This window comes from Sycon ciliatum, chromosome 9, assembly GCF_964019385.1.
Source record: "Sycon ciliatum chromosome 9, ocSycCili1.1, whole genome shotgun sequence".
Taxonomy (NCBI): domain Eukaryota; kingdom Metazoa; phylum Porifera; class Calcarea; order Leucosolenida; family Sycettidae; genus Sycon; species Sycon ciliatum.
This window is the reverse complement of record NC_088651.1, coordinates 16,690,575-16,704,085: the sequence shown is the minus strand read 5'-3', so window position 1 is coordinate 16,704,085 and position 13,511 is coordinate 16,690,575. Positions and strand designations below refer to the sequence as shown.

General features: G+C 46.6%; 1 protein-coding gene across 1 annotated transcript in view; it reads right to left on the bottom strand.

Moving 5' to 3' along the window:
* The window catches only part of LOC135824296 (slit homolog 2 protein-like), a 107,510-nt gene that overhangs the window by 48,018 nt on the left and 45,981 nt on the right, over nucleotides 1–13,511 (bottom strand). The window contains exons 15-18 of the mRNA XM_065337028.1: nucleotides 13,246–13,317; nucleotides 9,733–9,801; nucleotides 5,216–5,281; nucleotides 2,353–2,433 (exon numbers count right to left, since the gene is read on the bottom strand). Coding sequence (XP_065193100.1) covers nucleotides 2,353–2,433; nucleotides 5,216–5,281; nucleotides 9,733–9,801; nucleotides 13,246–13,317 — 288 coding nt within the window. The remainder of the gene's footprint in view (nucleotides 1–2,352; nucleotides 2,434–5,215; nucleotides 5,282–9,732; nucleotides 9,802–13,245; nucleotides 13,318–13,511) is intronic.

The following is a 13,511-nucleotide window of genomic DNA, read 5'->3' as shown; positions in this document are numbered from 1 at the left end:
CGGCCGAGTGACAAGGCAAAACTGGTTCAGTCTCTCCGATTCAAAACACAAGGAGTAGTCTCAGGGAACAATATTGCACGAAAAACAAACGTAGATAGCACAGACCTTCTAGTATATTGGAAGACTCAAGGGAAGGGACGACTACAGAAACAGCGGAAGTAAAGACTCTGCAACAACTGAGCTGGGGGGCTGACAGGCGGATCTATATACGGTACGAGATTTCCAGTTACAGCTCCGAGCGCTAGCTAGCGATCTCTAAATGAAAGCAAGGGATCTGATGGTGCCAGCAATGGATAGTACAATACATAGTAATACACAGTGATTCGTGTTGGACAAAGTGTGTCTACTACAGTACATACCCCCCCCCCCCCCCCAGAGTGTGCAACACCTGATCCAGCTCTGCATAGGGTCTTGGTTGAGCGTAGTCATATCTTCTGATGTCATGCGTACACTCCACACCGGCACAAGGCCAGTCTCGAGGCGGGGCACTGTTGTTTTGGTTGGTTGGTTGGATTTATTTAGTCGTACATTTTGATCCGAGAGTACCCGCGACTCCCCGGGTTCCCCTCAGATGTGTACGGTATTATGACGCAAAGATCCGACTGCGCTTGACCAAGACCCTATACAGAGCTGGATCAGGCGTTGCACACTCTGGGGGGTTATGTACTCTTGGTGAGATGCATCTTGTAGCTTCATTGTGTGGAATAAAATTGTGTGCTAACAGCCACACCTCAAATTGCACAACGTTCTACTGTTCACTGAAACTTCTTTTATTCCTTCAACCATCACTGCTGCGTCTCGCCACAGCGCCTGCTCATTAGTTGTCACGTTTGTCCTAGTCTCCGTACCATTGTCTTTCCTTATTCTTTTCGAGCTGGTTATGTGAACATAGTAAAAAAGGAAAAAGAAAAAAAACGATGAATAAAGGTGGCTGATGATGGTCATAGACCGAAACATTGAAAGAATAAAAGAAGTTTGAGTAAAGTTTAGAAAGCAGTGCAATTTGAGGTGTGGCTGTTAGGGATCGTCCGGGGTTACCGATTGTTTTTACAAAACGAAAAGCTTTAGTATCTTTCAGCCCCCACCCACCCACCCACCTTTTCTGCAGGTAAAACGAATTCCAATATAATATTGATCTCAATTTTCGACACCCAGAAGTAACTGGGGATTCTCCATCTGCATTCAATAATTATTTTCAAAACGAAACTCCATCAAACCCACCCACCCCCAAACGAAATCTTTTCGTTTTGAAAATATTATTGGTGACCTTGGACGGCCCCTTAGCCCACAACTTAATTGCATTCAATTGATTTGGTATGGGCTCCCCCCCCCCCCCCCCCCCCCCCGCTTTTGAGACATTTCTTCAGTGTACTGCTCAGACAGTTCTTCAATTGTTCTTGCCTCGATTTCTAAGAGATTGGATACCAATGCCCATTTTCGGGAGAATTTATCCCCAAAGTTGTTACAGAGTAAGTTGTATACCCGTACTCACTCGATTAGAAGCCGGGGGCTTCTATTTTTTCAATACAAATTTTGAGGAGGCTTCTATTCAAGACGGGCTTCTATTCAAGAGGGGCTTCTATTCCAGAGGGGCTTTTATTGTTTCATTCCTATTGAACCTCTAAAACTACCATATTCACAGCAACTCAGCCCCGAGTTAGTTCGCACAAACTACGTAGACCCGGTCATATACCAATATGAACATGCACGAGATGTTCTTTCGCGCACTTGACCTTCATACATGGTCACCCGGTGCTTGCGAATAGTAATCGGGGCATTCTATTCGAGAGGGGCTTGTATTTTTCCGAACAGTCCTTGTAGGGGGGCCATTATTCAAGAGGGGCTTTTATTCGAGAGGGGCTTCTAATCAAGTGAGTACGGTACATGCTGATTTTATAAGCCCATTGCCAAATATGGAAGGTATGAGTAATGCATGTGAATACGCTGGGATCAGCAATGCACTGTTCAACACCCCAGACGACCATGCCCAGGTGGCTGTGTGGGGTGTTGCCCCGTACAAAGTACGTAATCGCGCAATGGGCTTAAGGTGTTGAGGTCTATACTTGTGTAGCACACCGTAGGACCTGCAAGCAGAGGACGGCCCGACCTGCAAGCAGAGGACGGCCCGACCTGCAAGCAGAGGACGGCCCGACCTGCAAGCAGAGGACGGCCCGACCTGCAAGCAGAGGACGGTCCGACCTGCAAGCAGAGGACAGCCCGACCTGCAAGCAGAGGACGGCCCGACCTGCAAGCAGAGGACGGCACAACCTGCAAGCAGAGGACGGCACGAGATACTTGAAAACTATTCGTTTGCATTGCGTTACGAACGTGAAACAATCTCACGCCACCTACAATTGATGAAGCTTGGGTACAGCTTTCGAGGCAATGAGCGACGTGTGCGGTATAGAGGAAATATCATTGTGTGCCAGGAGTCTGTTAGATGGAATATGCACAGACACAGGAACCAAGACAAACACACAGGGATTGGAAACAAGATAAACGCACATACAATGGAAGGAGTAAGGAACACATCAGAGTACTCGATCTGGAGACGATAATTTCACGGTCAATGTCAATGTCAATGTCTGCAGCTGCAACTCGCCCACAGCTCAAATTGCTGCGTTTCACAGCTCGGAAATCAGCCAAGTTTGTATTATTTTAGCCGTCCTGCTTTAGGGTTTCGGTGTGTGTCTTGGTGACGGTGTACACTCCTACATACACTGTCATGCATTTTCACCATACTCTCCATAAAAAAAACCTAAATCGGCCTAAACTCATTGACCTGCACCACCGCGACTGGTTACACAACTTCTCGCCGTACAAAGTGACTTGCCATGCCGTCAGAAATGATGCACTGCACGGATTACGCTCCCACAGGAATAACCCCGGGTCGCACCCTCTGGGTTCTGTACCCTTGCCTTGACGCGTATCTCTTCACAGACCCCAGTGCTTGTATATGTTGGAATCAGGGACTGAAGCGTTGATATACTGATTCACTAGCTCATTCAGCACTCCTTCAGCTGTGCCCCATTCTTGCATATTGACCAGCGTAACTGAGATGTTACAATCTTGCCGTTAATTGAAGAAGAAGGTGGCTGCTCCAAACGTTGGAGCTCGTGCTTCCTGCCGACTGACTGCCACCTGGAGCACACGAGAGGAATGCTGGGTCATCCACGAGCGAGCCGCAACGCTTGGGGCAGCCACCTTTTTTCTATTAAAACAGCCGGTTACAGTAACTTCCCATTGCCGGTATTACAGGTCTGCCCTTGCCAGTATGACATCGGATACACGACTAACATCATCAGAAGACAACGATTTTATCGTACACGAATAAATATCCTTGGAAACGGTACGATAAAGGTGAGTTTGCACCTCACGTGAATTGCCTATTATCCCTCTGATGAAAAGGCATCTGTGTTCAGCAGTACAAACACTAGAGGCACGTCAAGGTTAGCTTTGTTGGTGCGACTCTTGCATATTCTGTTCATTGTTGCCTATCTCCACACACACACAAAAAAATAAGACAGCAAAGAATGAAGTCTCTGGTACTGAGTCTGGCCTGAAAATGTGGTGAACATTTCAAGCGACGTATGCAGCAAAGAGACCATATCTAGTGTTCGAGATGAGGGACCCTGATGTGTAATCGGCTGCAATGGACTCTGCGAGATTTTTAGAAACAGATACCGTGGCAAGAACGTAAAGTCTAACTCAGGTGCCCGCTCTAGGCGCAATCAAACTGCGGTTGCTGTCTGCAGGTGGTCACAGTTTGCAGGTTGTCACTGTTAGCAGGTTGCCACTGTTAGCAGGTGGTCACTGTTAGCATGTGGTCACAGTTTGCAGGTGGTCACAGTTTGCAGGTGGTCACTGTTAGCAAGTGGTCACAGTTTGCAGGCGGTCATCAATGTGAACACAAGGAATGGGAATGCAGCCGTACTACAGTACGAACCTGAAAGCGACGGGAAGAGTCCAATCTGTTCTGCTTGTCATACTATACGCGGAGACGCAAACGTGCAAAACGGCTGCATATCGATGGAGAGCAGGATACGGCGTCATGGGCCGACTACTCCCGATTCATACTGAGTAATTTGCAGCACTTCGAACACTACTTCCCATGATAACTCACGGAATGGGTAACACGACTTGAGTAGAGTTTTAGCAACATACGATTTCATATCACCTCCTGAATTTACAGACACAGTCAACTTCGCTTATAACGACACTCGGCGGGGCATCGGATAAGTGTCCTCATTCGCGAAGTGTCGTCATACCCGAAGTCTCATTATCATGTATTACAGTTGGATGGGACTTTGCTCTGGGCATGGAAATTCTGTCATTATTCGCGGATTGTCGATAACTTACATCCGCAGTCGGTATTAGCGAAGTTGACTATAATCGAACTGTTTTTGATTATTTCCTGGGACTAGTATTAAAATGGCACAACTTTCTGGACTACTTTTTTTGGTCATCAAGAAAATTGGAATTGTGAACTTGATTCCCCTTCATGCAAGGAGTAATAGTTGAAAAGAAGTCCCGAAAAACAAGAAATTAGGCTCGAAAACCACCCCGAGATGAACCGTGCCTTATGACTCGCGTCGTTTGACGTTCAGCATCGCAAAAACTGCTGCATATCGTGTTGTATGAATCGTACAAGATGTCACAGCTCACTCCAGCCGTCCGAACAGGCGCTTACATCCCGTACCGTCAGGGTTGCATCAAGTGTGAACCAGGCTTGTGATTGGGAAGAAACGTGTCTTGGTCCTATCTGCAGTGGCCTGGGGCGGGTGGTCTCCTTTCAGGATGGTCTTTTTCAGGTTTAATCAAGTTGAAGACACCACTGCAGCTGTACTCATGGTTGATGAATATGGTGGTAAAGACGCACCTGGCAATATGGCGGTAAACACACGCCTGCCCACACACGCTCTCTAAGGTGCAAAGTTCTGGCACAGAGCTCTCCTTCTGACCACCACCACCACCATCAGTTCGCGCCTGGTGCCTAGTCGATGCATGGTTGGCATGGTTGGTGGCATCCGACATAGCAGGCTGGTACATTAAGTAGCGCATGGCACATAGAAGATGACACAACAACAACATAGCTCGATTGCGAAGTACGTTTCGTATCCGCTGGACTCATCAGCGTGTCTTTACCACCATATTGCCAGGCGTGTCTTTACCACCATATTTTAAGAGGTTTTACCTTACTAACAGGATGACTTACAGGGTGGCTAATTTAGAGAAAACCATATCTGACGGAAATGACGTCAATGCGTTATGAGAGAGGTCACTGACAAAAAACACACACAAGCAGATACAACAAATGAAATTACCTAAGACATTGCTATTGTCACCACAGTCACAGACAAAAACGGTTGTTGCCACCAAAACCCAGCACACTACCACAACCGCGCGCACTACCACAACCATACTTCCTCCGCGTCCTTAACATTTAGGGGTGAAACAATTATACTGAATACTCGAATACTCGCACGGTTTTTTCAATCATAATCGTACTCGTAATAAATCAGAGTACTCGTTCATACATGGTACATGCAGTTACCACAGAAATCTGCAGTTTCAGAGCAGCAGTCGGCAGATATTGATGTGCAGACTGTGTGGTGAACATTTGTTCATGAGCGTAGACAGCCCAAACGACCCACCAACCAATATACCCGAGAAATATGACTGCCACTCGCTTCAATCAGGGTTGTATCATGCGATTTTAGGGCCCTTGGCGTGCAATTTTTAGGAGATGAAGAATACGCGAATACTCATCGATGGGAGAAGATCAGATTACTCGAACTCGGGATCTCAGTGCTAACTTTCACCCCTAGTGACTTGGCTCGTCTTAGCCAGACTGCCGGAATCGCTGCTTTCTGTGTTCGAACATTGGTGCGACCCTTCCTGCGTGATGTCTACTTGTTTCTGAAGCCCTGGTGGTCTCAGACTTTGTCGGAGCTCTCTACCGCACCAAACAAATTCATCGCGCTCTGCACTATTCCGGCCCGGAGCGTGAATCGTTTTTCTGGAGTTCGTGCCGTCCCACATCGTTCGCGTGAGCATTTATCAAGATAGAGGGGGGGGGGTGCTTCTGTGTGTGTGCGTATGTGTGAAGGTGTGCGTGTGCATGTGTGCGTGTGTGTATATGTGTGTATGTGTGTGTGTGTGTGTGTGTGCGTGCGTGCGTGCGTGTGCACATGTACGTGTGCCTGGAATCGTCTTGAAATCAATACACGTCATACTTGTTAGTATAGGGAAGTGCAAGGCATGGCAGGTAAGGGCATTGCATGGAAGGGCAGGATATGGCATGGCAGGGCAGGGTAGGGTTTGTCATGGTATGTCAGGGCAGGGTAGGGCTGGGCAGGGCAGGGCAGGACAGGGTAGGGTAGGGCAGGACAGGGCAGGGTAGTACAGGGCATGGCATGGCAGTGTACAGCAGGGCAGGGCAGGAGCAGAGATGCACATTGATTTTTCCTGCAGCTATGACGAGGCGTTAAAGGGGAAGTAAGGTGAAAAAAATTAAATTTCAGAGTCCGTAGGTTTCGGGACACTGGGTCAAATGGTTTTTGTCCGAGGAGGCTGCGGCCTATGGTTCGTCAGATACGCCCAATCGAACATGTCTGAATTTGAGCGCACATCACCCAGATCCAGGTGATGACGTCACAGCGTGCAGCCAGGTAGCCACACCATCTAGTTGTGTACAAAATGGCCATATTCGGAGCGCGTTCGATTGGGGAACCGTTTGTCGCAGCTTCTTCTGACCAAGACCATTCCATTCAGTGTTACAAACACTACCCTGTGATTTTCAGTTCAGCAAACCTCGAGGTTATCCTGTATTTTAGCCGTTTCCGAGTTGGACGTTTTCCGTCCGCACTGGCCTCTACCTCTGCGCTGCGTGCATGCTATCTGTACGAGTACTCGTAGTCAACAAACTCATCACACACGGAACTACTCCTGACTGCCGTGCTAGGGTAGTTACTACAAGACTCGAGTCACAAGACTCAAAAGAACTAGTCAACACGCGGACTTGTCATGTACTACACTCGTATCAGTTGTATGTTCTGTCATGTAGTCAGGTAACATACGTTTCTCCTTGCCAGTGCCGGTGGTTGTGCTTTGAGAAAGAAAATTTTGGTTTTCCGAATTTGCATGGAATAGTCCCACCTCATTATTACACTACGGGATGTGAAAGTTTTAGGTACGGGAGCTGTTCACTGTTTTGTCACTTGTCACGGTTGTGCACTCATCGCTGTAGCATAAAACGTTTATGCTACAGCGATGAGTGCACAACCATGACAAGTGACAAAACAGTGAACAGCTCCCGTACCTAAAACTTTCAGATCCCGTAGTGTTGCGAGCGAAGAGTCGTGCCTGTGGTTCAAAGAGCCTGCACTATTCTCCAATCGAGTAGCCCGAAATATGCCAAGTTCGCACCAAAACATCACCATGTTGCAGGCTACTGGAGTCCAAGCGAATCGGTATGGAACAACATTTAGAGCACTCGCATCACTCTTCTCCATTTTGACGACTCTACTCTCCAGAGATCTGATTATTCGGTCAGCCTCGTCTGCAATAGCTGCTGCTTCTTCATCAGTCGGAAACACAGCAGCGCTTACTCTTGACCGGCCCGGGTGGCCATTTCTTCAGCTGAATACCGAGGTTCTCAGCCCCAGACCGAACTCATGAAGGTCGGCCATGGCTGCATCCTCACTCTCACATGGAGTTACGTCTTCGGGGTTGCTTGCACCACCTACTATCGGTCGCCAAATCATTTGAAATAGCATTAGGGATCTCAGCGCGTGAACTGCGCAGCCAGTCTGCGCAGGTGAGATTTTCGATCCCAAACGCGTCCAGTGCAGAAATCGTGGAAAAGAACATTTTTTTCGAAATAAATCAAGTTGAAGAAGACAGTAGAAATGGATGAATATTGCGTCCAGGAAAGCACGTTCTACGGCCATCTCCAAGCTACCTATCTCCCAGACACTCTCTCAGAGGAACTATGGAGGGTCAAAGAGCAAAATCTTTCACTCTTGGACGCAGCGTGAACACCTCTTCTACTGAGCGCGATGTCTTCTCTCCGAGTGATAATGGCGGCGATGTTCGCGATGGCTGATGCACTGAAAATCGAAGTTAGGACAATCTAACCGGAGAAAACGTCTGAATTTTTGACTGAATCCTCTCTGAAGTGGGTTCTTGCCGCATGGAAAATTATAGGAAAATCGACAGGGGCAATATCGCCTTGGCCATGCTGTCCTTCGGCGGGAATTACAAAGTATGTTCGAACGACGATGAAGATGACGATTCCGCTAGTGTCCACCGCGTCCCCTAGTGTCGAAAATCGACCGTCGCCATTTTTCTGCTGTGTCCGCGAGCTGCACTCAAAACTCGATGACGCAATGTATGCGCAAACACCCTGCGCACTGCACGCGCTGAGATCCCTAATAGCATTGACACTATTGCTTTCATGCACTCCTTTTGACCTAGCTGCACGCTGTGACGCTGCGGAGGGTGTGGCGCGGCCGCATAACATCATGGCGCAGCAACCAAACTCAGTTTTTCAAACGGAAATATCTCGAGACTTTGTCGGAGACACGTTGGACCAACACCATTCGACTCAGCGCCCGAAACTCTACCGACCCTGAAATTTAAAATTTTCCCCGGACTTCCCCTTTAAACAGGCAATCAGCTGAACAGGTCAATACTGTAGTCATGGCCCAAATTTGCTCTGCCCATATCGATATTTTGCCGCACAATTTTGCTGCAAGATTATCGATATTCTGCTCGGCATTTCCTTTCTCTGTCGATATTTTGCTTTCATTTTGCTCGAGATAAAATGAGTTTCAAGGAAAAATCTACAATCACTGTCGCTGATGACTACGGAAGTTTTGATTGGGCTCCTGCTGCTGCTCAACTTTCTACGAAAATGTAGCCACGAGTCTGTTTTGTCCTACTTTTATGCTCGTTTTCAACCTTGGTGACTGATTGTGTTGGGAAAGTCCCTAAGAAGCCTTGGATTTTCCGAAAAGCCCACCAAAACTCGATATTTTGCTTGAAACTTGCCGGCAACTTGCGCATCCGATATTTTGCTCAAAGAATTGCTAGCAAACTCAGGCTATGACTGGTCTGTAGCCAGCCAGAGTAAGCTGGGTGGAATATCTTACAACACCAGCAATATGTCAATACAGTCAGTCTCGCCTAAAAGGTTGGCGGCTATAGTAACATACCGGCTATAGTGATCAATTTCTCAAATTCATTTTCATTTGCCATAACTAAGTATACACAGTTATCGCGTGTAGTAATAATCGCTTATAGTAATATATCGCCTATAGTGATCAAATTCATATTTCAAAAGACCTATAATTATTACATTATTTTTGCATCGGTTATAGTGATTGATGTAAAATCAAGTGGTGTCAGAGGAGAACAGGGTGTTACTTCTTCGTGAAGAACTTGTCCCAGTTGAGTGTTGTTTGGTGAGTTCTGCTTGTACAAGTTGCCAAAATAAGCCTCCATCGTGAGGAAATCCTGGTGTTGCGTGTCAGGAGCTGTAGCCAGCTACGCAGTATGTATGTGTACAGGGCGCTGAGTCATTTGACACCCCACTCGCATACATTGCATGCAGTTTCGGACATAGTAATATCTCGTTTACAGTGATAAAATGCTCAAAATCAAACACCAACGCTAAAGGCGATACTGACTGTAGTTGAAAAACAGAAGATCATGAAGCTGGGTACTTACAGCATGCTAACCTCGCCGTGTGACATCTTCAATTTAGCAGCATCCGCAAACCTGTTATTACCTAGAAGTCTGTACAACACAGCACACGCGCAAAACAGACGCAGCATATTCGTTTCGAAGTTCTGTATCTGTCAGGCCATGCACACTGGTCGATCTCTTCCAGCTCTCAGTAATGATCGCAGTTGGAGGCTTCTCGAATCTTGACATTGTGTAAAAACAACACCTGGCACCTTTTTTTTTCTTCTTTTTTTAGGATTACCCGACGAATGAGTCCTCCGGCTCGTAAGAGTGCTCACCATCCATTTGAATAGAAGCATTGTACACACTACACAGAGCACCACGCTTTACTCGTTGTAACTAACAGTTTCATGCCCATAGGCAATCATCAAATATCAAATATAGTATCGGCTCGCTTGTGGTAGACCGGTAAAGGGTTAAACTGAAGTCGGCCTGTTCGATAGCTGGTCTAGTCGGCGGACACTTACGCGTAACTTGTGCCCCACTGTTCTTCATGTTTTCAATTTAGTGGCAGTCTTTTTTTCCATTTTTGATTAGCATTTTTAACGATGTATCAAGCACGCTCAGGAGGTCATGATGGCTGGATCTTGCATGAGCCTGCGCCCGAGGGCTGCATGCTCGGGCAATATTCAGCCATCATGACCTCCTGAGCGTGCTTGATTTGATTTCGTAAAACATGAAGGAACATATTAGGGAAGGTCAAAGGTCAAAAAGTCGATCTTTTCCCGGTATGACGCTAGTCGGGCATGATGGCCTGATTATGCCCGCGGCTGGAAGACCGCCTATTGGGCATGGCCTTGGCAACGATCACGTGTCACGTAAGGATGAGTTTTTCTGTCTACCCATTGGCAGTTTTCCTTCCCGAGAGTGCTCCCTGAAATCCTCTCTTTCAAAGAATCACTGAAATTCCTTAGACAACGGATCCAGCTCTCTTACTGGTTGTACCCGTTCCAGAAAATTAGGTTCAACACCCAGGGGTATAGGATCCCGTTCAGCAGCTGCGGCCAAAGGCGCACCAATGATTTTATCCCGTGATTTCTGGAGAAATGAAAAATGGGCTCTCTTTAGACCAAGTTTCCTGACATTTTCCCGACGGACGGCCCCCGAAACCCCGCCGTTTCATAGTCGCACCAATGTAGAATACGTTCCGACGGCGATGCTTCGTAGACATTTTCGCACACTGGCACTGGAATCAGGCTAACGAAAATGACAAACTGGCACAGCCATAGTACACTTTTCTTAGCGGTAAGTTGCACACCCGAGACAAAAGAAATGGGTGACTTGCACCCAAGTGTGCTGTACCAGCAGAAGTACTTTTTTAAGGCGATAAAATAGTATAAGCGAAGCGAACATTACGAAAATTAATACATGTTTCAAAAATGGATGTTCCTAATCGATTTTCTTGAGACTATCATCAGGGAAAAATCGTCTCACAATAGAAGCTATACGGAGAAACAAACTACTTATAGGTCAAAAGGATAGTGGGAAGTATACAAGGTGAGGTGTGAAAAAAAACTAAAGTGGGAGAGAAGACGAAAAAAAGAAGAAGAAAAGATGTGAGAGTGTTCCGACGGTGTGAGCTACTACAAAAGGTGGGTGAAATGAAGGTGTGGAAGCAGGTGAATGTGATAGAGTGAGGAAATGTGAGGTGTAGGTGTATGCGAATGAATACGTGTGTGCATGCTAAGTGAACAGTCTCAGTTTTGTGACATTTTTTTCACACCTCACCTTGTATGCTTCCCACTATCCTATAGACGTATAAGTAGTTTGTTTCTCCGCATAGCTTCTATTGTGAGACGATTTTTCTCTGATGATAGTCTCAAGAAAATCTATAAGGAACATTAATTTTTGATACATGTATTCTCATTGATCATTTCGTAATGTCCGCTTCGCTTATACTATTTATCGCCTTAATAAAGTTATAGTCTCCTCTTCGCCTATTCTTCAGAAGTACGCTCTTGTCCGCACCTCGCTTTGCTATCACCCATTATGAGCACTCAGGATTCATTCCACGTAGAGTAGCGATGTCATAGAGCACTGTGTTAACCCTTTGTGAATCGCTTAAATTAGTGGGGGAAATGAGGCGATTGACAGCCGTAACCCAAGAACGGGTATGATTCGTTATGTACCGTAAAGTCCGCTGCAAACGCCCACCCCATTTTTGCAAGATCTGCTGGCCTGTACACACTGACCTCATGTACTGTCACCCTACTGTACAAAAGTGCATCTCACACCATAGTGGGAAGAGGGTGTTGCTACGGTAAACTATGTCCACTTTCCTGGTTTCTAAATCCCTTTGGGCACCAGGTACGAGCTAGCTCCTAGTAATTTAATGATGATGGTTGTCTTATGTCGCAAATCCAAACGGGAGTTTCTTTCGAATAACAAGGTAGCGAAGAACAGAGTATTGCGGGAACCTAAAATGTTTCAAGCCATTATTTCCAAAATTGAAATCACGCAGCGCGCAACGGCAAGGGTTTTTCTTAGTGGTGTGCACGGGTAGTCGGGTACCCGTGCTACCCGTGAGGACCTCGGGTAGTCGGGTACCGAATAGTACCCGAAACCCGAGGTCGCAGATGACATCATGTCCAGTGCACGTGTACAAATAATTCACGCATGTCTACCCAATGCGCAAGGGAAGGGGCCGGTGTGCATTGTGGTCTTACCATGGAAACATTAACCGATCGGGTACCCGTGCTACCCGTGGAAAACTACCCGGACCCGACACCCGAAGAAAATGCTACCCGACTCAGCCCTAGTTTTTCTCAAGCACTTCAGAGTTTTCAACAAATTAGCAGTGACTTTGTAGGTGTAGCTTCTGTGACATCCCCCCTGTTCGACTTGCAACTGCAATACTGCGCCCGGTCAAGTCGTTGAATGACACCTCGTCAGAACAATCACCGTTCCGTTCTGAAAGCGCTACATCGTGGCCATGCAGAAATTTCATGATTTCAAAACCAGATGGATTCTGTGGCATCACCGCATGGACAACGAAGTAACAACAAAGACCGCTCATTAAATGTTGTCGAATGAAAGGAAATCTCGACAGTTTATCTTTGGACTCAGTATAGCGTAACTTGCAGTTCCTTGGTCTTTCCCTTTTCTATAAGTTTATCTTTGCAGCAAAATTATGACAATCGCTTTTGCACAGCCTCCGGCCTGGTAAGACATATGCAGTTTGTAGGCATTACAGTCGCTCTCGTACGCATTCGGCCTTCATGCCAGTTGTTTACAACTATATTGACCTGAAAAAGACGAAATTAGTATGGACCCGCTGGGGTGGGCGTTTGCTGCGAAGTGGGCGTTTGCTGCGAAGTGGGCGTTTGCAGCGGACTTTACGGTAAAAGTAATATGCATATCGGTTTAGATGGATAAAGCTTTCATATAAAAAAGACCAGACACACAGAAATAGAGAGAGAGAAAAGAGAGGAAGGGAGAGACACACCGAGAGTTAGAGGACATTGGTTGGACATCAAGAACACACAGCAAACTCACATGGTTTGTAGTGCGCCAAGATTGTGGAAAGTGGGTTGATTTACTTGTGTCAATAGGTTGTCATTCAATCTCCTACAGATAACAAGTGAAATGGAATACGTCACATTCTGCATACAACCCATCACTACAGTAAGCCTCACAGTTCTCAAGAATTGTGTTGGGTTAAATTTGTCACAGGTAAAAAAAATGCTACAGTAGCCAAAGTTGTGAAGAAGGTGCGCACACATGTCCGTGTAATCGAGGTACACTAAGGAAGAGAAGAAGAA